The following is a 22,135-nucleotide window of genomic DNA, read 5'->3' on the forward strand; positions in this document are numbered from 1 at the left end:
GCTTAATGGAATACTCATCATCAGCGTTTCTTTCAAAATCCAACAAATTCTGCCTCGCCATAGTTGCCAATTCGACCTTTTGTTAAGAAAAATTAAAAAATAAACATAGAATACGGAATATTTCGAGTTTTTTTAAGTATAAATTAATCTTGATCTAGAGAATACATTTATTACGCCTTGAAAAAATAATGCGTTCATCCATTGCATCCGTTCTTGTTCCTTTAGTGTTCATTTAAATCATTTATTTGTTTTTTCTTTTTTTTTCTTAATGTTAAAGTTTAAGATTAGCGACAGTGTCAAGAGTGTCAAGAGTGTCAAGACATTGTCCATAGATTTGCAGGCAGAACTTGTACCGATGTGTGATAAATTCATGCAAAAAAAAAATAAATATAAAAAATGGGAAAAAAATGAAGAAAAAAATAAAAAAAAATTATAATTGTTATTTAAAAAATGTAAAAACATTAAACATGTAAAAAAAATAAAATAAGTAAAGTAAAAATTAAAAAAGTAAAGCAAAGTTATAAAAAACAAAAATCAAATATCAATTCTTAGAGGATTCCTTATTTTAATTTCTCATTTATTTATCGTTTTAAAAGAAGTATTAATAAACTTGATCATAGTATTTTTGCCAATACCAATTGTCACTCGGAACTGACATCAACCCTCGATATTTTGCCTTGATATCAGGTATTACATTCATAGACGTCATCTTTAACTACCATAAATAATAATTTCAAGAGTTTAACGTTGTTAGCTTGGCAACGCTGTACCACCACCAATCAAAGTATCCCTGTTTATTCGAACATACATCTACAAATGACACGTGGGTAGATTTTACTCCTCAAATTCGAAAACAAGATCCACGAAAATCGCTCTTTAAACGCGGAACTTCAAAATATAAACATTTTTAAAGCTCAAATAAATAAACTTTGCAACGCTGTATCATTGAATCTGTGCTTACGCTCGCGGTAAGGCCTATATGGAAGACGTATCTTATTATAAAATCACACCTAAACCCCATAAACATATATTTTGGTGATCAGTAAGTTCGTCTTTTTATAAAAAAACTAACCAAACTGAGCATTTTTTATAGGTCTTTGGTGTCAACTTTGCAACGTTGTATCAAGAGAATTAGCAGTATTATTGTATCAATAGATGTATGCATTCAATAATAAGACTAACTGTTGGTTAAATGTCACAAAATATCATAAAATGTCCGATGGAGGTGTTTTCGACAATAAGATACTTGAAAATATGCGAATTTTTAAAGCTTAAATATGCAAACTTTGCAACGCTGTATCTCGGAAACTAGACGTATACTCAAGCTAAAATTTTTACTGGAGGCTTGTCTCACCATAAGGTTTCATTTCAGCCACATACGAATGAAATCCCCGAGTTTCAAAAAAGGGGCCACTTTTTGGGAGGCTCTTTGCCCGGACCCCTAAATTATACCTCAAATTGGACTATATTTGTATTTTATGCGGGACTACTATTTCTGGCAGATATCCGGAATGTCGTATGCACCCTTAGTCTCTCCAAACAGGTAAGTGCTTTTATAAATAAAGCCAGAAATAGTGGTTTCCTATTTCAAAATGTAGTCCAAAAACCCGAGACTGGCAAATACCTATCACTTGGATGTATTTATGCTAAAAGGAATTATGTACATAGGGTTTGCGTGTAACAGTTCCTTTTAGCATAAATGAATCACATATTGCAGAAAGGGCACTATTGCAGAAATGTTAACTGTTCAGAAAATGCAAAAAACTGATTTGAGTAAACTATAAGCTTTTGGAAAAAAATTTTTCGAGGTTTTCTTTTGTCCCCCAAGTAGACTGACAATTTCCATAAAAAAATTTTACATGATACTCTTTCTGGGTTGTAAATAATGACACTTGAAGGAAGAGCATTAGTGCCCTTTCTGTAATACATGGGGGAAGGAGCCATAAAGAGTGATAGAATGAAGCCAGAAAATTATTTTAGTCCTTGTTTTTCATCTCAAATGTATGGCAATGATGCATGTCTATAGCGAAAGTTGGAAATTGTATATCTCCATTGCAACGTTTCAAAATTTCTGCTCTCTTTTTATACTATTTTTTTAAAGAGAACTAATAGAGATTTTCCCATGAAATTTTCAGAAAACAATCTTGATGGTTTGAAGAAAATTTACACAAAATTTCAATAGAGAATACTTAAGAACAAAAAAAAAGAAGACGAAATAAAATTGGCAATGTCGCAATTGATGGTATGCGATTTCGAACTTTCACCATGTGGTTTGCCCACAGCTACCTATGTAAATTTTAAAAATATTTCTGGCTTATTTCAAGTCAAGAAATTAAAAAAAAAGAAGAAGAAGAAAAAAAATGTATCCCTTGAAGTTCAATAGCGTAGTAATCTTCTACCTACTTCCTCATCCAACCTGTTAAGGACTCCTCTCACTTCCTACACTCAAGGTTCAATTCTCATTCCTTTCATTTTCAGCGTGAGTGAAGCGTGTAGCGTGATCACTGTCGTTTCGAAACGCAAAACTAACCTCTCAATCGTATCAAAACAAAACAAACGACGAGTTGCCGCTGCCGATGCGCGCGCACCCAGTGGACATGTACTGCAGAAACGGCACTTTATGCTGCAATAGTGCCCTTTCTGCTCTACGTGAAGAACTTAACCCCTGTCAAAAACACATAAAAAATGCGAATATAGTGCCCTGTCTGCACTACAAGATGTGTCTACATACACTAATGCGAAAACCGCAAAAAACTCAATTTCGAAAAAAATGTCGATTGTGCCCTTTCTGTAATAGCTGATTCAAATACGTCCACTTATCTTATTCAATAGGCCCGGAGAGATGGAGTAGAATCCCAAACGGTGGCGGAAGCGGGGGGGGGGAGGTAGAAAATTTCTCGTGGAAATTAAACATGAAACATAATTTTGCTGCACATCTCGTGAAAGATAGGCTGTTTCCGATCATAACCGTGCAAACATTGATTAATGCGTTTGATCGGAAGCTAAAAACCGAAAATGTTTATGAATTAAACATGTTAAAAGGAAAATAACATTCTTTTTACGTCTTTAAAACATCATGACGTCGTACTTTGAAGTCAAAACTGAATTTACTGTTCGTTTTATCATATCGCTGGCTAACTTCGAAAAGTGCTTGTCTTCATTGTAACGTTTAAAATTCTTCGATTATATTTTCTTCTCTTCTTAACTAACCGAACTGTCCCCCAGAGATCCTCAGAGAATATTTCTGATTGAAGGGTGGGGGAGGAATCTTCAGAAAATATCGAAACAACCCTATTTAAAAAAAAAAAAAAAAAAAAAAAAAAAAAAAAAAAAAATGAAAAGACAACTTGAGTTGAAGTTTAAAGCGTCACAATAGGAGATACGTGTTACTTGGCTGTAGCCATCGATGTCTCTTAAGAATCAATACATATCCAAACTACCAAAATTCAATCATTCCTCGTAAACATGAATTGTGCTGATGAGGGAATAATTATTTTTTACGTCAAAATTGGCGTTTCGGGTCTTGGCAAAGACATAACTAATAATACTGCCCATGAGATTTGCGGTGGCTGCTGAGGGCCCATCATTAGATACGTCACACAAAGAATTGTATTTTTTATCGCCCTCACTCTTCCCTCTAAAGTACCTTTAATGGAAATCTGTATCTTTGTAAAAAAAAATGTTGACTCTCCCACCACAATCCAAATATTGTCTATAAAACCAAATTTCTCTGTTTTTTTTTTTTTTTTTTAAATTTTTTAATACGTGAAAAAAACAAGGGTTGAACATAAGCAAAAATATGTATGAAATAAAATAAAATTCAATTTGTTTTTAAAAAGGCATAACCTTGCAAGTAATATAATTAGCAAAAAATTACATTACAGCTTTAGACGTCTTTCGGGCATAGCCCATCTTCAATAGCTTACAAAAAATCAGTAGCTCAACAAACAAATCTATTCAAATAATAACAGAACAAATTATTTGATTAGCTTTGTTTGTTAAGCTATTGATTTTTTGTAAGCTACTGAAGATGGGCTGTGCCCGAAAGATGTCTAAAGCTGTAATGTAAGTTTTTGTTAATTATATTATTTATAAGGTTATGGTTTTTTTAAAATTTTTTTAAATTTTATTTTATTTCATTTATATTTTGCCTTGCTCGACAAATAAAGCTCGCAAACTCGTTTAAAAGAATATGTGGTTCGATCATTTCCTAAACTCAGAAATTCAAGAAAAAAGGAGACTGATGAAACAGAGACTCTTTGCTGAAGAAAATATCGCTAAAAGTTCTCTCTCTCTCTCTCTCTCTCTGTGCGCACGATTCGGCATCGCGGTTTCGGAGGGAGCGTAATTAAAGTTTAAAATTCGCACAATCCTTTCTTCAGGTGACGGCTCAGGGACTGTGGCGGTCGGCGCGAGGTCAATAAAACGTGGAGCGTGGCGGTGTAAGCGCCTGGCGTCGACCGACCCCTGAGCTCCCTAAGAAGTCCCCCCCCCCTCCTCGCGGTTCCTGGTGATGTCCACTTCCATCGTCACTCATGGCCGGCCCTTCATGTTGAGCCGTCACCCCCCTTCGCTTTGCTTCAAATCGATGCTTTGCTCATATCCTAAATTGGGTTTTCTTTTTGCACGTGTCTACAAATTTGATGTAAAATCTCATGACGGACGAGAGGTGGTTCCAAATAGTACTTATTATTGCGATTAAAAGGAGTCATGAGAAACCAAGCCACGGAAGTATTGGCAAATTACAGTATCAGTACAGTATTGGCAATTAGTATTTTAGTATTGGCAATTTTTGTATTGTCGGCCTCCTGTGGTGTAGTGGTTGTAGCGCTGGCTCTACAATCAGGAGGTCCCGGGTTCGATTCCGTGCTAGACGACCCGAGTTTGATGGTCTCAAAATAACGGTCGCCTTGAGCTGGTACATGGTAGGGACGAAAGGGGGAGGGGCTCTGACTGGAAGTGCAAGGATTACCATTTGTGTGGTGTTTGAAGCAGTAAAAAAAAAAAAAAAAAAAAAAAAAAAAAAAAAAAAAAAAATTAAGTGGGCAGTTTAATTTTTTACAAGAGAACATTTGAGCGGATTCCTTTGGAAATTTTAAGAAATTTGCTTCGTACTAAGTAGAACATTCAGTAAAGTTTGCATAAAAATCTGCACAACCGTTTTCATGTGAAAAATAAAACTGCCCAAGTAAATTTGGCAATAGCTGATGTGGCTTGGTTCCTTTCTGTTTAACGCGGTCCAATTACAACTAGAAAATTAAACTGAATCACCTAACACAGAAAAATTGCGATGATGTTAAGATTTTTATAACCATCATTGTATTGGAGGTTATGATAGATAGAGAGACAATTCTCTCGCTCAGCAGGCTGGGGCTTAATAACGTTTTGCACTTAACAGTATTTTATTATTTCAACTGGAGATGGAGATGCTCTAAGAGTCGTGGTTTGAAAATATCAGAATTGAGCTGGTAGCATCAACTTTAATTGAGGGAAATTGCCAAAAGAGCGAGAAAATACAAAACTACCTAAACCAGAGTGTCATTTTAATGAAGAAGCTACAAACTTTTTGGATAGCTCTTTTTGGAGAATAGGTTAAAAAGATGAGAGATTTTCTAACTTCCGGTATGGTTTAGCCCGACATATTAGTTTTGGAGTCATAAGGGCCAGTGCTAAAATGCGGAATGATTCGTTCACTTAAAGTAATCAAGCCACCCTTTGAAAGTTTCTTGAGTTCGGACTTCCTCAAAGTGTATATACAAACTCTTCACTTTAAATGGAAGGGGCAATAGCAACTATTTTAACTCCCAGGTGAGGGTAGAAGTATCTTCAAAATTGAAGGCGCTTTTTGGTTTTGAATATCATTTCGTTTCACAATTGAATCGCCTTTTGCGTCAACTGCCGATGTTCATCTTTTCTATCTTTTTAAAAACTTACTCGAAAAGTTTTTCAGCCACATAATCAAAGAGAAAGTACTCAAAATGACCCATAAAATTTCTGTGAAAATATGTGGACGAGTAAAGAAAATTTGTGAGAAAGATCAAGAAATACTAATGGTTGGTTTTCTTTTAGAAAAATAAAACATGAGCAAATATTTACCACCTTTCAGTGTAAGATACACATTTGCAGCTTAGCCATCAATGTGTACCTAATGAGTATGATGAGACGTGTTTTGTTCGAAACAACAAAATGTTTCGGTTTTTTTCTTGTCTTTTTTTTTGCAATTCTGAACAACCAGTGAGAGAGCAACTTCCGATTTTAAGTTATAAAACAGAGTTGCTTTTTTGAACAACATAAGAACGACTTGTTTAGAGCACGTTGCAGTTATGTACAATAATTCTGCTTCTAGAGGTTTTCTTTTGCGCGCAAAAATTAAGCCCCGCCCCCACAACACAAAACAACTTCGAACAAAATGCGGTTGTTGCTTGTTTTCACAACATGTTGCGAATGTTGCCTCCGAACAAAACACGACTATGATTGAATGCGTATGTGCTGCTTGGAGAACATTCAATCGCAGATAGCCAATCTTCCGTGTAGCGCACTGCAGAAATACTATCGAGGACTGACCTAAAAACCTTGATTATCCTGCATATTTTATCGAAAGATCCAACCTCCCACGTATTCGTTTCGGGAAACGCTCTTCTCTATAAAAAGCTCGAATTAAATCAATCCCATAGCCGGCGTTTGGGTCTCTAAATACTCTCGATGTCAATGAATCCGACAGTTGTTACACGCTAGGGCCGAGTGTAGTTCTCTTCGGGTATTCTGCCGCAATGCATGCAACATCCTGCATTATAACTGAAGATATTAATCTTTTACCTCTTGTATCAGGGTTACTTAAAATAAAAAAAGAAATTTAGAATACACAAACTTATCGCGGTAGACGCGCAGGACAAAAGACAGTATGTTGGAATTTGTCAGCCAATTTGCTTTGAAAATCAGCATAAAGCTGAAAATCTTAATACAGAGGAAAAAAGCTTATACGGACACAATTTTCCCTCAAAGAGATACGCTGTTTGGTGCAACACTAGTAACATTTTTTAACGCACGTTAACATACCAAATTTAGAATCTCGAAATTGATTAATAGATTAAAATATTAATATTATTAATGTTTAAGAGTTAAAATAAATATATTTTTAGATTTTATAAACAATCATGTTTCAAATATCCATTTATTAAATAAATTGATTCGATCAAAAAATGTCTCATTAATTTATGGGAATGTAGATTTTGAGTTTAAACATTTTAAATCTTTAGAAGACAAGTACTAACTAAAGTAAGATAAATTAAAATTAGAAATGATACCTAAATAAAATTGATAATTTTTAGTTATAAAAAATGTAAAGATATGGAGATTAAACCGAGATTTTAAATTTAATTATTTAACTATTTAATTGAAGAAAATAAGAATCAACTGGAGGACGGTCTCTATCAGCATCATCACAAAAATGAAGCAAACCACTTGCAAACTTTAAGTATTATTTTTGGACACCAAAGAAGAGTACTGATGCTTCAAAATCAAATTTTTTAGCTTAGTTATACAAAAAATGCTGCTCTAAAAATTTTACCCGCGTGAACGTAAGTTCATTTTTGCACGATAATCCGTCGTAAATAAAAGCGACATAATTATCATTAGTTTTTTTTTTCTTTTCTAAAAAAATGACATTGATCTTATCAAATAGTGTGAAATATCAACTCACCGAGGACAAATATAACAGGAACACCTGGCACTTCAAACTTGACGTGCCCATCAGTTTGGGGAAAATTTACGTTACTTGGAGAGTCCACTTTTTCAAAGTCATTCTCATCTGTAAGCCATGCATCTCTGCCGTGCATTTCAAACTCCTGAGATCCATTTTTACTGTTTCGTTCTGAAATAAAACCAAACATAAAACTTAGTAAAATAAGGGTTGTTCTTTCAATGAATAACAAGAGAGAGAGAGTAACTTTTCAATTGTCCAAACGTCTATGCTTGGAAACCTGTACCACAGGAGTAGTAGTAGTAGTGAGATAAGTTTATTTTAAAGCGGTGCTTCAGCATCTAAGGCCATTTACACCTCTGTGTGTGGAAGGAGTAAAGGAAATAATTTCTTCCACGGCTTTTAAAAAAGTTATTCACTTGAAAAACATTACTCATGAATGGACATTCATCAAAGTGGTCGTAAATTTCACCTATTAGGAACTATATTTCCGGAAATCTTAACCACCTCGCGTGTATCGAGGACGTTTAGGTAACGACACACCACCTGTTGAATTTTTCACTTCCCTTCTTTCCTCTTCACGGAAAAAATGACTTAGTGCTGTGCTGAGCCCTAACTGTTTAGATCAAATGGAGCCGGCTGATATGGCAGTAATGCTGAGACCTACAGTCTGTAGGACTGGATTCTAGACTGTCGTGCTAAGGAAGAACGCTGTATGAACCTTCAGGCGTTGCCAATTTCTTCTGGAAAATCACGAATTTCCGGGAAAATTTGTAAATATTTTTCTTCCAATTTTTCAGAGAATTCAGTTCTAAATTTGATCTAAATAGTCTGAAATTTTCAAGGGGGCATGCATATTCATAACTTTCTTCAAAAACAAACATTTTCTAATAGAAAATTTGGCAACTCTCAAATATTCATACGGCGTTTTTCCTTAGCACGGCAGTAGAGTTGTCAGGTAGGACTCAGCACTACCGCCATATTAGATGGCTCCATTTGATCTGAACGGTTAGGGCTCAGCACTAAGTCGTAATTTCCGGGTTTGAAATTGAACGTTTTTAAGACAATCAAAAAAGCTGTCTCCATTCAGACATGGGCTCTGTCGTGCATTTTTACGGGTCCTAAGGGCCCAAGCCATGATTAAGATAACTATGTAAAATACGTTCAATTGGCTGATACTCTCAACGCGCTATGTTTATTTCACCGTTTTCAAACATCACCCTACCTCAGGATCGAAGAGTTTTTAACAGGGTAGCAAAATTTCCTGAAAAATAAAATCTTGAAATTTTACGTGAAATATTTAATGAAATTCCAGAAATTTATGAAAGATATTGAAAAGTACCGGTCTCTTTTTATGTTTCGCAAAATGTAAAAATTGCGACTTTCTTCCATTTTCGAATGTTTGAGTGCGCGTTGCATAATCAAACCCCTGAAATATATGAAATATTTCACAGCCTCGTAAAATTTTATGAAATATCTCACTGAAATTTCCGATATTTCATTTCTTTCTCACGTTCCATGCCACCCTGGTTTTTACTAGTAATGTGCACAGTAAATCACACAGCAGCAGCTGGGAATCGAAGGATCGAGGGATCAATTTGCATTGAGAAGTTAAAAAACAAACTATAGTAGGTATTATAAATTTTAAGGCGTTCTTCGATAAGTAGGGCGTTGTGTTATGCGAGACTGTTCGCATTCAAAACCAGCTCAGCAGCTGTCAAAGCGAAATTTTCTTTGAGTATGTTCACTATGAATTCCACTCATACCTACTTTAAACATGTAAGATGCGAAAGACGTAGAATGAGAGAATCCTGATTCTCCTCAAAACCAGGAGACCTATGCCTCGTAGAAAGTTACACAAGATTAATCTGTATGCTTGTCAAAAACTCGTTTAGGAGTTAATTTCTGAGCCTTCCGTTTTTTAAAACGTTTTATATACTGAAGATAATTGGAGAGAACGCTTGACTTTTTCTATACTGTTAAAAATCAAGGCGGGAACTTCGTCGATGCTTGAATCAATACGGCACCCAAAAACCGGGAGTAATATGATTACCTACGAAGCGAAATCAGCACTATAAAAGCGTGCGTAACTCCGCAAAAAGAGAAGATTCTGCTCCGTAATACACTGTAAACCACTCCGTGAGGAAAATAGACTCCTCTCCGCATTCATATCACTGGAGGCGCATAGAGGGAAAAAAAAGTGTTTGCATTTCGGGCATCTTGGAATTTTTTTGATGACGTAGGTCGGTACAGCGACGTTTATCATCGATTTTCTTGGACATGGTGAAATTTATGGAAAAAAGTCATTCTATAAAAAGTGCTTGAAATTATATCATGAGTTGGTTGAAGAAAAAAAATCGGACATTATGGTCCGTTTTTCATATTTCAAATTATGGATTTCGCTGGTCAGGTTGTACCGACCTACGTCACAGGGTAAACAAACCTCAAGATACAAACACCTCCTTTTATTTCTCTATGCTGGAGGCGGAGGTTTTTGGGCTCTTTACAGACTCCGTGAATGTACCTCCAACATTCTCTAGGTTCTCAACCCATGTGACCCAATGCATCGTTTGCTATTTTTGAGGCTCTTAAACCCTAGTGAAAATCAGAAAGGGGCCAGAAATTTATGTTTAAAATGAGGTTCATGAAAAATGATCGAGGGATCGCTGATTGCTACCCGAAGTTTCAACTTCAAGCCGCGACATGCGACACGCTTTCCAATAATTTGATTCCAAGTGTGGAGTGACCACTGTCCGGTGAGTGAGTAAAAAGCGTCGAGAGCTACATCACTGACCCTGGTTATTGACCTTATTCCATCGAATCGCAGTCGGCACGGGTAACTCAAGTCCACCAACCGAGTCTCAATACTTCTCCTACAATGCCCAGATAATCGATTATCGTTGACAAAGAATGTACGGCCGCGACTGCATAAGGTTTTTTTTTTCTCTTCTTCAATGCATGAACTTTTTCTAATTTACTCTCAATTTCAAAACGTGAATCTTTCAGAAATCGAAAGAGAATAAGGCGGTAGATGAGGTCTTAGATGATAAAAAAATACCGAATGTTATTCTTTTCAGAATCTCACGTAGAGAATTATTCACACATTAGAAAGTTTGGAAATCAACTCCTGAGCAAGATTAAAAAGTATTTTCAGCACAGATAGATTGGAGTTTAGATTATACAAATGACGGTACTTTTAGGTTCGCGGTTTATCCAATGGTATCTACAAATTTGAACACTTATATCTTGTTTGGGAGTCGGTTTTCAAACTTCCCGTCGTGTAATTTATTTTCCTCGTGAACTTTTGAGGTAAAAATATGTTGCTATAATTCATACCTTGCCAAGTCTCCGTTGCAAAATGCATTCAATTAATTGTATACCACTGTTAGAAGAGACTCCTTTGCTGATTTTTAACAATGATTGACTCCTTAATTTAAATTTGCGGTGGTACCAAATAAATTCAACACAATAAGGGGGAACTACTATCATACACACTAAGTTACGAATATATTTAACTTATAATATTTACCGTCATAACAAACTAGTAACAAGATACATACACTATAATTCTTGTAAACATATATGTATTTACTGAATAAACTTCGCTTGACAAAAAAAAAAAATAAGGGGGAACTTTATTTATTAATAATCATTTTATTTTTTTGAAGTTTAAGATTTGTTTTTTTACGTTTTAACAGACAAGAGTTTGACTCAGCTTTGGATTAGATTAAATTTAAAACCTGGGAGACAAATCATAAAGCAAAGAAACTCCAAGGAGTTAACCGTAACTAGTTAATGATCCAGCCTTGAAGGTGGAGGATTATTTTTAGACAATAGTTTTAAAATATTTAGACGTTAGATTTCCGCGCATGAATGAACACAGATCATTTCATAAAAAAAGGCAGACTTATAGTTACTTTTTCTAAGTGACACAGGACACACACATAAGCGCAGGCGAAGACGCATCTTTTATCGTAAAGTCTTGATGCAACTATTCGCGCTCCAGAGTTAGCTGTGTTGCGTGCTCAAAATTGAGGGCGTTTTGACTTTCCCCCGCAACACGATTATTAACTTGCCTCGCCGCTTCAAGTCACCAGCAAGATGTTCCGTCCATGATCTAAGGACGTGAAAAGGAGGAGTAAAGGCGGTGGAGGACTCGTCGTTCATTCCTTTACGCCTCTCACGCTACAGGGCTAAGCATAATGTTTTACACGCAATACAGGGTGTCCCAAGCCACCTGCACCGGGCTTTTTTCTCGGTTATTTTAGGTCGGATGTAGTCGGAGATTACGGAGGAGAATAGGATATCGACCCCAAATAATTCCAATTCCACGCCTCCCCCGTAATTTCTTGGCATTAACTTCAAAATTTGACAAAATTACGGACCCCCAAGACTACATCGAAAAATTGAGAGTTTCAAGTGTCAAATTCTAATTCCTGGTGGTCGATTAATGCCGGAAAAAGTGAGAAAAAAATTATTTGAAAAAATTGAATGATAAAATAAAATAAAAAAAAAAATGAAAATAAAATTATATTGATTATAGTTGAAAAATAACCGGAGAAAAGCCTGGCACGGGTGGTTTGGGACACCCTCTACTACGAGTAGAACATTACGCTTAGCCCTACAGCATCAGAGGACTGAATCATGAGTCCTTCACCACCCTTAATCCTTCCACCCATGTCCTTAGTTCATGGAGACAACACCTTGCTAATGATTTGAAGTTGCTATTTAGCATGCGTTTGGGGCCATGAACTTCGCCAAAATGGGCCACTAAGCCATGAACGACTTTATTCCACCTACAAGTACAATATTCTAAAGGTATAATACGCGTGGAACATGTCATACCTAACAACGTGTACATTAAAACGCTAAAAAGTAACAAAATAACGGAGAAAAACGCGGTTCAAAGAGCAAAACTTTTCCGCAAATTGAAAACGCTCCGGTTTCGCGCTGAGCCAAGTGATGTCATCCGGCACGAATCAGAGGCGAGCTCGAGTTTCTACGGCTTCCGTCAAATGTCGCTCTACTCTTCGTACATGAAAAATACAATAGGAAAGTCGAAACTACAACCTCAGAATCAAAGGATCGAATCTCATTCATGTTATCTGTTGTGAACTAGCAACAGCCCCCTGCGGGCTGATTGTTAAAATTGATAGACAAAGCGATAGACAAAGAAGACAAAAAGGATATGGAGGGATCCTGATGGTGCGAGCGGGTGGTTACAACGGACATCGGAGGTAGGTAATAGACTATCTAACGGCAACCCACGAAATACCTTATAGTTAGTCCATCGTTTTCTCCCTTAGTCCAAAGGAACCGCCCATTTCAACCAATGGGATTGCTCCATATCCTCTATGCCTTCTTTGTCTTTTGCTTGGTCTATAAATTTGAAAAATCAGCCCGCTGCGGGCCGATTGAAATGTATAGACAGAGTTATAGACAAAGAAGACATAAGGAGTATAGAGCGATCCTATTGGTTGAAATGGGTGGTTCTTATAGACTGAGAGGGTAAATGATGGACTAACTATCGGGGCTCTTGTGGGTTGCCGTTAGTTAGTCTTGTAATGGCTCGGGGATCCATACAACAAAAGGAACAGCACGAATCGCAATCCGATCGGGCCTCGGAGGCCATCCGGATCGAGCCTCCGAGGCTCGACCGGAGAGGACGGTAAAAGGAAATAAGAAAAGATGAAGTCACGGGTTTAAGGGTTTCGAAGTGGCCCGCCGGCCACCTCCGCGCACTCCGTCACATCACGAGAAAGAAAGGAAAAGCTAAACAATCACCCCAAAGGGGTGAAAACTGGGAAGAACTTACATGTTCTCTAGATCGGGAAACGGTCTTCGGCTAACTAACTGTACGGCCAATCAGGCGTCGTCCACTCCCCCTCCACCAGAGGCGCTGCTCTGGTGAGCGGAGAGTGGACGGAACCCGACTGGCGGTAAATTTAGGTTCGTTGGTGGCGAGCTGGTGCTGATGGATGATGGCCGTGGTGCGTCTAGATGGTAGTCCGCGGAGTAATACAACGCACAACACAAAAATGGCGGCGGATCGGGACTATTTCACTACCTCGTGGATCGGATTAGAATGGGCAGAAAAAGTCAAGCAATAATCAAACATGACAACGTAATCAGAATAAGATAGAATAGATTATGAAACACTAATAACGAATGCAGGAGCACTTCAAACATTTCCACTAGTTAGGTACGAGAGTACAAGATTACATTGTGGAGGACGCGTACCCGCGCACGCCACGTTTTTCGTTTCGGTTCGAAACACTTAGAGATGGATATCAAAGATATCCTCTTTGAAGCCACTAGTTGGAACGCCAGTTGTAATAGCTCGAGGATCCATACAACAAAAGGAACAGCACGAATCGCAATTCGACTAACTAACTGTACGGCCAATCAGGCGTCGTCCACTCCCCCTCCACCAGAGGCGCTGCTCTGGTGAGCGGAGAGTGGACGGAACCCGACTGGCGGTAAATTTGATTTAAGCTGTCTGGCCTATTACAGTCTATTACCTACTTCCTTTGTCCATTGCAACCACCCGCTTCCGCCAACAGGATCCCTCCATATCCTTTTTGTCTTCTTTGTCTATCGCTTTGTCTATCAATTTTAACAATCAGCCCGCAGTGGGCTGTTGCTAGTTCACAACAGATAACATGAATGAGATTCGATCCTTTGATTCTGAGGTTATAGTTTCGACTTTCCTATCGTATTTTTCATGTACGAAGAGTATAGAACGACATTTGACGGAAGCCGTAGAAACTCGAGCTCGCTTCTGATTTGTGCCGGATGACATCACTCGGCTCAGCGCGAAACCAGAGTGTTTTCAATTGTGTTGTCACCATATCCTTTTTGTCTTCTTTGTCTATTGCTTTGTCTATCCATTTGAATAATCGAGCCGCAGGGGCACAATATACTTAGACGACGAAGCCGTGAATATCAGAGGATCTTCTTCGGCTGTGGAGAGGCGTGTTTTTGAGGGGCTCGTACGCGCGAGTATAAGTCGCTCCATCACCTTGACTCCCTTCGCCGGGTCGGGAATTAGCCGTTGGCCTATTTTCCAGCTCTGCCCACTCAACTTTTCATTCATCATTTACCCGCGCCCTGCTCAGCGTTTACTCGCCGGCCGTCACCACTCCGACCATAGCCCCTCGCTCGTCTTTTCTCTCATTCCTCTCCCGAAATTATACAACTTCGCGCGGACACTGTATTCATTTAATTATTTATTTACTCACAAGGAAAAAGGTCCGGGTTGAAAGACAAGATACTCCGCTGAGAGGCGTCAATTATATTTTCGTGTGTTTCATAACCGGTGATTAAGGCCGCGGCTCAAATTCGGTTTGTACGGATCAAATCGTCATTTTTTAGATGATGGGATAACGTGACCCCGTTCGGGTATTGCGAAATTATTTTGTCGGTCTCCTGAGGAATGGTGGTTGTGACGCTCGCTCTCTGACCGACTCGACTGCGTTTGGTGCAATGCAGGAAGTATTCATGCAGTCTTGTAGGCGCTAATATGGGCTTTACGCTATCCGCACTATTTAGTGCAATGCGTGAAGTATTCTTTTAGTCTTGCAGGCGTTAATATACGTTTAACGCCGGCCGCACTGTGTTATGCGCGATTATTTGAACATGCGTTAGAATAATCGCGGCATCAAATAATAGAGCTTAAAATAAGGTCCATGTTTTGTTTCGACGCCGTATGAGTATTCCAACGTTATGCCTCGTTTCTCTCGATTAAACATTTTTTCCGAGAAAAGTTAGGAAAGTTCTTAAACCCACAACCATTATTCACTCTTTTAACTTCATTTATCACCAGAAGGTAAGACATCGATGACCTGTCAACAAACTAACCTAAACTAGCGTTGACATAAAATTGCGTTTTCCCCCCAACCGTTTCCTGATTGGCCAAATCTCTACCTTAAATTAACTTCATTTTAAAATCGTGCATTCCTGTAGCAGATGTTAAGGTTTCTATTTACGCAATCTTTGGGCCTTTTTCGCGAAATCCTCATATATTTTCTTAGACCTTTCTGACAATCTTAGATTACCGTCAGGGATGTTTGAAGTGTAAAATTAAGAAGAAGAAGAGAATGAACTCAAATAATTCAATGTCCTACAGAAATATAACTGCAACTTCCTTCCAAATTTATACTAATTTTTGCGTGTAATTAGACGGAAAAATCGTAAATTGTTTAGAAAAACCAGTGATCAGTAAAGCAGTAAAATTGTAAGAAATGCGAACTTCTTCCCTCATAAAAATAGAATTAATAAGATGGAAACTGTGCGACACCGAAAGCTAGTCACGTTCTTTTAACCAGGAAACGACGAAATGTGATGGGGTCGGTGTGTGGGGGGGGGGGGAGGTTACATGGTTGATATTGCATCTTTCAGGGCTAATCCAAAAATTGAAAAAAAATAATTGATACTCTGGTAGAAATTGAAAGTTTGAGAACGGAAAATCCGCGATTATTTTAACGCGGGTTCGAATAATCACGCCGAACGCATTGCGGCCGGCGTTAATCGTATATCGGCGCCTGCAAGACTGTAGGAATACTTCACGCATTGCGCCGAATAGTGCGGTTGGTCAGTCGGTGTGAAACGCATATCAGCGCCTACAAGACTAGAGGAATGTTACAGGACTGCGTGTCTTTGGTTATATTAAAAGAAAAAAGAACGAACGAAAATATCGCGTCGAAATGTCAAATACTTTTATTTGATATTATTTAGGTAAATTCGCGGATACTTTTCAGAAAAACTTTGTGTAGCATCTTAAAAACATTTATAAAAAATAAAACATAAAAGTGGTGCATAACGTTGCAATCAGAGATAAACATACGCTTTATTTCGGGTGCACCCGTCAGGCTTTGAATCCATTCATCTCTTAAAAAAACTCGAACATGGTTGCTATGCGATTTTCAACGATTTTTCACGATTTTTTACGATTTTTCAGTGGTTGACGGCCGTGTAGCAGCCACGGGGCCCTCGTTCACTTTTCAAATGTCTATGAAAGCTCTCTGGGCCATTCGTGCTACCGCTAGGACTAGGGCTATCCATCGAAGAGAGACATGCCCGTAAGTGAGGAGGGAATGAGCAGTCTTCCGCGATGCAGTTATCTACCACAAACTACCAAGGTTGCCAGATTAACGCTTCCTCGTTGAATATTGAAGATTCGCGCAAACATTTGAGTTTTCAGTATCAGAAAAATTCGTGCAATCTTGTGTATCTCCAAAAAGGTAAGAAAGGTGGCACTTGCGTAATCCTGTCACCTGTCGCAGCCGCTACTTCCTTACGAAAAATGAATCAAAGCCCGTAACCAACATCCTACGCACTTAAGGCTCGTACTTCATTCATACCACAAAATGTGATTCTAGTTCGCTTCAATACTCTACGACTCTATTTACTCCATTTGGAAAAGTAGGACAGTAGCGGGGGAGGGGGGAGTTAGACTGGAAATAGGAGTCGTTTGTTCAAGTCAGGTGGCAAGATGAAGAACAGAAGGGCTCGTGACGTAAACGCAGAGGACTGAGGAGACCGTGAACGATCGATTATCGATAATTCTCCATTTGAACCTATACTAAAGAATCGATTATTAAGGTTCTCGCTGCGAACACCCTGTCTATCGATCCTTTCTCATAGGTTTAAATGGCAAATCAATCGATGTCTCGCAAAGCACGCCACGCCACTGGAGAAGACCGGAGTCAGAGGGGACGGAGAAGAGTAATTGACCGATATGGACGGGACGCTTGCGAGGACAGGTGGTTGGTCAGGGTGGGAGGAGAGGGGGTGAGTGAGGCGAGTTCGAGCGAGTAATAACTAATAATTAACATCCAAAAAGTATATGAAATCGATAATATTTGAAAGAGAGCGGCTCGCACTTTTCAACCGGGCAACGGACGCGGCACGCCAACCGACTCGGCCTTTTTTTCCAGGTTGGAGCCTTTGTCACGCTAGGTCTGAGTAGAGAGCTCGGATGGGACTAGTACGAACATGTCGAAATACGACCCAAAAGTGCAGCCGATCTTCCCTCAAGTAGGTATTACGAATTTTCAACGATGAAAACGCGCATTGTAGTGAACGCGCAATGCGTGTAGTCTTCCTGCAGTTTTGTGGGCACTAATAAAGGCAATTCTATGAAAAGTGTCCAATTTTAGTCATGAACGTTTTAGTCATAAAATGTGCACTGGAAAAAAGACCATTGGATCTAGAGTCCAGACTCTTAAAAACATCGACAAGAAAAAATACTCTTGATTCAATCAGATTTAAGCTTAAATCAAGAACCAAGCCTCTTAATTTGAGCGCATTTCCTTTTGATTTAAGCTTAAATCTGATTGAATCAAGAGTCCTTTTTCTTGTCAATGTTTTCAAGAGTCTGGACTCTAGATCCAATGTGTTTTTTCCAGTGTGTGGTAAAATATCTCACATTTCACTTTATCAAATGGCTGATAAGTGTTTACAGGGTGTCTACTGGTTTCAAGAAAAGCACTGGAAGAATGTCACTGTCGACCTTTACATTCAAAGTTCAAATCAAGATACGGCCGACAATGTTTGGAAATGAGCATCTTCGTTTACACGACTGCGGAAACTCATATGCAAAAAACACAGTATAATACTTTCTTTAGACAAGAAAAAAAGCCATAACGACGTGGCCCTCACTATGTATGTATAGTTTTCCAAAGGAAACATAAAGTATGGTAGGAAGTATGCAAGGTCGGAAACGGAAACCAATTTTGGCCATCGATATATTTTTTGGAGCGGAATGCTAAAAGAAGATGCAAATCTCTTATGGTGGGGATTCTGAAGTTAGGAGTGAATCTTAGACTCTCCTGATTGACAGTTAACAAATAAGACACACGAAAACAATCACAATATGAAAATAGAGTAAGGCAAATGATGCGCGATGACGACGGCGCAGAGATACAACTATTCGTTCTCAATGGATGTCCATATTGCATTTGCAAAATTGAAGGCGCGATGGCGCGAGGCGTGAACTCACAATGTTTCGCTCGATGATGCCAATCAGGCGTCAGTTCGGTTATCGAGATAACAGTTAAAAAAGGATGGGTCGAGTAGGTCGCTCCTATCTTCGGCTGTATTGTCTCTCGATTTTTTTCCTCTTTTTTTCAATTTGACGTCCAATCATTTTGTTCTAGGATGTATTTATAGACTTATGTTTAATGTTTCTATGAACAGACCCATACAACCAATTTTCCCAGCACAATTTTTCACAATTTTTCTGGTAAATTTGACTTTTATTGAAGGAAATATGGCAGCATCGTGATGCTCATAGCATCATAGCTGCATTTTCCTTAGCGAGGCAGATATGAGGAAAATGTTTCACAAACCGAGCTTGTATTTTTCACGACTGAAATACTATCGGATTTTTCCTTGGATTTTTCCTTCTAAGATGTATTTATAGACCTATATTTTTTGTATGAACAGTCCCCATGCAACCAATTTCCCCAGCACAATTTTTCACAAAATTCCCGGTGAATTTGACGTGAATCGAAGGAAATATGGCATCATCGAGAGGCTCATACGGCGTTTTCCCTTAGCAAGGCAGATATGAGGATAATGTTTCACAAACCGAGCTTGTACTTTTCGCGACTGAAATACTCTCGGATTTTTCCTCGACTCGAGTCAGTCAGGAGTCTCTTGTATGTTGTTGGTATGAATCGGCGATGTGACAATATGCTAAGCCTTCAGTGCATAAGAAATGAGTGAGACAAGAAAGCGAGTGAGCCGGAGAAATGCTCAACACGTTTGCATAGAGTGAAGCGGCGATGACGTCGTAAATTGGTTCATTGATTGATTTACTCGGTTCCCATTCACAAGATTCCCAAGGATTCCCAAGTGTCTCAAGGATAACAGCTTATCGGCATCAAATCACATAGGATTCAAAGAATCTTCCCCTTCCCCTCCCCCCACCACAGTCGCGGCTCCCTTCATTTACATCAAATTCCGTTTTCAGCATGGTTGCCGCCAGCGTTCGAAACTCATAGACGCCAACGCGCCAAATGCGCCTACAAAATCGGTCATGGCACCTAAAAAATGAAGGCTTTGCGCCATCGTGGCCCCTAAAAACTGTAGGAAGTCACATAAAGAAAAAAAAAAAATCTATTTGAATTGTAAAAACTCAGAATTTTCAGCACTACAAGTGAAAGCTTTTTCTATTCTTCACTATTTCATTCTTAGTGCTTTTGTCTTCCCCAAGTTCAGGCTACTTACTAGTTCTGTTACGAAAACATCTTGCGCCTAACTTTCCACTAAATGCGCCGTAATATATAGGCAAAAAGTCAATTTGGCCTAAAAGATCTTCAATGGCGCCTAAAAATCGAGCTTAATGCGCCACATGGCTCCTAAAACTCAAAGGTAAGTTTTGAACACTGGTTGCCGCCATTCTGCCATGCTGAGGAAGAACGCCGTATGAGCCCTAGAAGTTGCCAAATTTCCTTCGATAAATACCGAAAATACAGGAAAAATTGTGAATATTATTTTCCAAAATTTTCGGACAATTTTGTACGTAATTTGATCCAAAATATCTGAAAATTTCAAGGGAAAATATGCATGAATGTTGTCGAAAATACATGTTTTATCAAGGCAAATTTGGCAACTCTCGAGGATTCATACGGCGTTCTTCCTTAGCACGGCAGCATTGCCTACCATCATCGATACTGCCGTTCTGAGGGAAAACGCCGTTTGAACACTCGAGAGTTGCCAAATTTATCCGGATAAAACTCGTATCTTTGGGAAAAGTTATGCTTAGTTTTCCTTGGAATTTTAGCATGTTTTAGATTAAATTGCGGACAAGATTGTCGGAAAATTTTGGAGAAAAATTTTAACCATTTGCTCAGGAAATGCGTTTTTTATTGAAGCAAATATGGTAACGTCTGAAGGCTTATACGGTGTTCTTCTTCATGCGCGGCAGAATAGTTGTATTTGATAATAAGCTCATACTCATCCTATTCAATAAAGGCAACTCCCTAGCAATGTTTTCCCCTCTTCTTTTCCCTTTTCATACGTTATTTTTACAGCGAAACTCGGAAAATTTTGCTTTCATTAGCCAAGTTGTAAATATCTCGGGACTTTTTGTCATTTTCAAGGAATTAATAGGCAAATTCAGCCAGACTCAGCCTAATTGCATGCAATTAGGATGCATGCAATCAGGCGAGAACGATTCAAATTTTTCACAGAAAGGCCTCTCGGACTTTCCTTTGGAGCTACAGAATTCTCCCAAACATTCCTTTGAAACTGAAGGAGTCCTACAGATTTTCTTCATGGGATATCTATTAGTGCCCCTATCCCTTGATATGGTACCCTTCTGTACCCCACTTTCCCTACAAAAATTTCCTAGTCCCGACCATGCAGCAAGGACGCAGAAAATTTGGAAAAGGGCGATACAGACAAAGCAAATTCGGTACAAATAATTTTTGTGCAATTTTACCCATGCACGGTATACGCAATGTAGTTCTCGCATATGTGGGAGATTTGCGATTTAAGTGCTTGCTCTTGTGTTATATTTTGCGAGAAACACAATGGTGCTACTGGTTTTATCTTAAACAAACTCCTAAGCTCAAAAAAAAAACAAAAAAAAAAACCTGCAAAAGCTGAGGTGGTAATGGAGGGGATAGGGGGATACCTCACGGTACCCTGAGAGTTCACCTCTATATCCGGCTAAACTCTAGCCATGCAAAGATAGGAACCAAATACATCACGGGGTTGCCACTTTGTTCGGGGACTGCGAAACTGGAACCACGGCAACCCTGTTAATGTATTTGATCTCTATCTATGTATGGAAAATTTGACGGGTTAAAAAGGTGGTCTCTTTTGAAATGTAGGGGATTCCCTCCATTACGGCCTCAACTTTGAGATATTTTTTTGAGCTTTGGAGTTCGTTTCAGAGAAAACCAGTGGCACCATCATTTTCTCGCAAAATTTTACAACTGAAAAAATTGCTTTGATCGCAAATACCTCACACAGGGCCGGATCTATCTACTTGCCGCCCTTGGGCCGCCTGTATTTTACCGTCCCCTTCTCATTCGTTTTGAAACATCAATAAAAACCATCTAATGAACGTGCCAGCGCAGCGGAGGAGGGGTGCATAAGACGCGTTTACTCGCGTTGAGCACATTTTTCGGGAAAGCCCTGTCAACAATACTAGCAAAAGTTCACGGAACTTTGCGCGAAAGTTGAGTTTCGTAAACCTATCTCTGTGTGGACAAGGCCTTCCTTTCATAAGAAATGAACGAAAAAATTATGAAAGAACAAACATGAATGTGGATTAATGATTTTAACTTCCGCCGCCGTGCCACGCAGACCGCACCGAGCTTGACGCAATGCGTGAAGTATTCAGACAGTCTTGTAGGCGCTATGAGTTTCAGGCAGACCGCTGCTGAACGCACTGTGTTTGACGCAATGCGTGAAGTATTC

General features: G+C 38.8%; 1 protein-coding gene across 1 annotated transcript in view; it reads right to left on the bottom strand.

Annotated features, from left to right (window-relative positions):
* LOC109029557 (adenylate kinase isoenzyme 5) overlaps nucleotides 1–22,135 on the bottom strand; it is a 57,849-nt gene that overhangs the window by 31,861 nt on the left and 3,853 nt on the right. The window contains exon 2 of the mRNA XM_019040055.2: nucleotides 7,700–7,870. Coding sequence (XP_018895600.2) covers nucleotides 7,700–7,870 — 171 coding nt within the window. The remainder of the gene's footprint in view (nucleotides 1–7,699; nucleotides 7,871–22,135) is intronic.

This window comes from Bemisia tabaci, chromosome 7 (assembly GCF_918797505.1).
Source record: "Bemisia tabaci chromosome 7, PGI_BMITA_v3".
NCBI classification, from domain to species: domain Eukaryota; kingdom Metazoa; phylum Arthropoda; class Insecta; order Hemiptera; family Aleyrodidae; genus Bemisia; species Bemisia tabaci.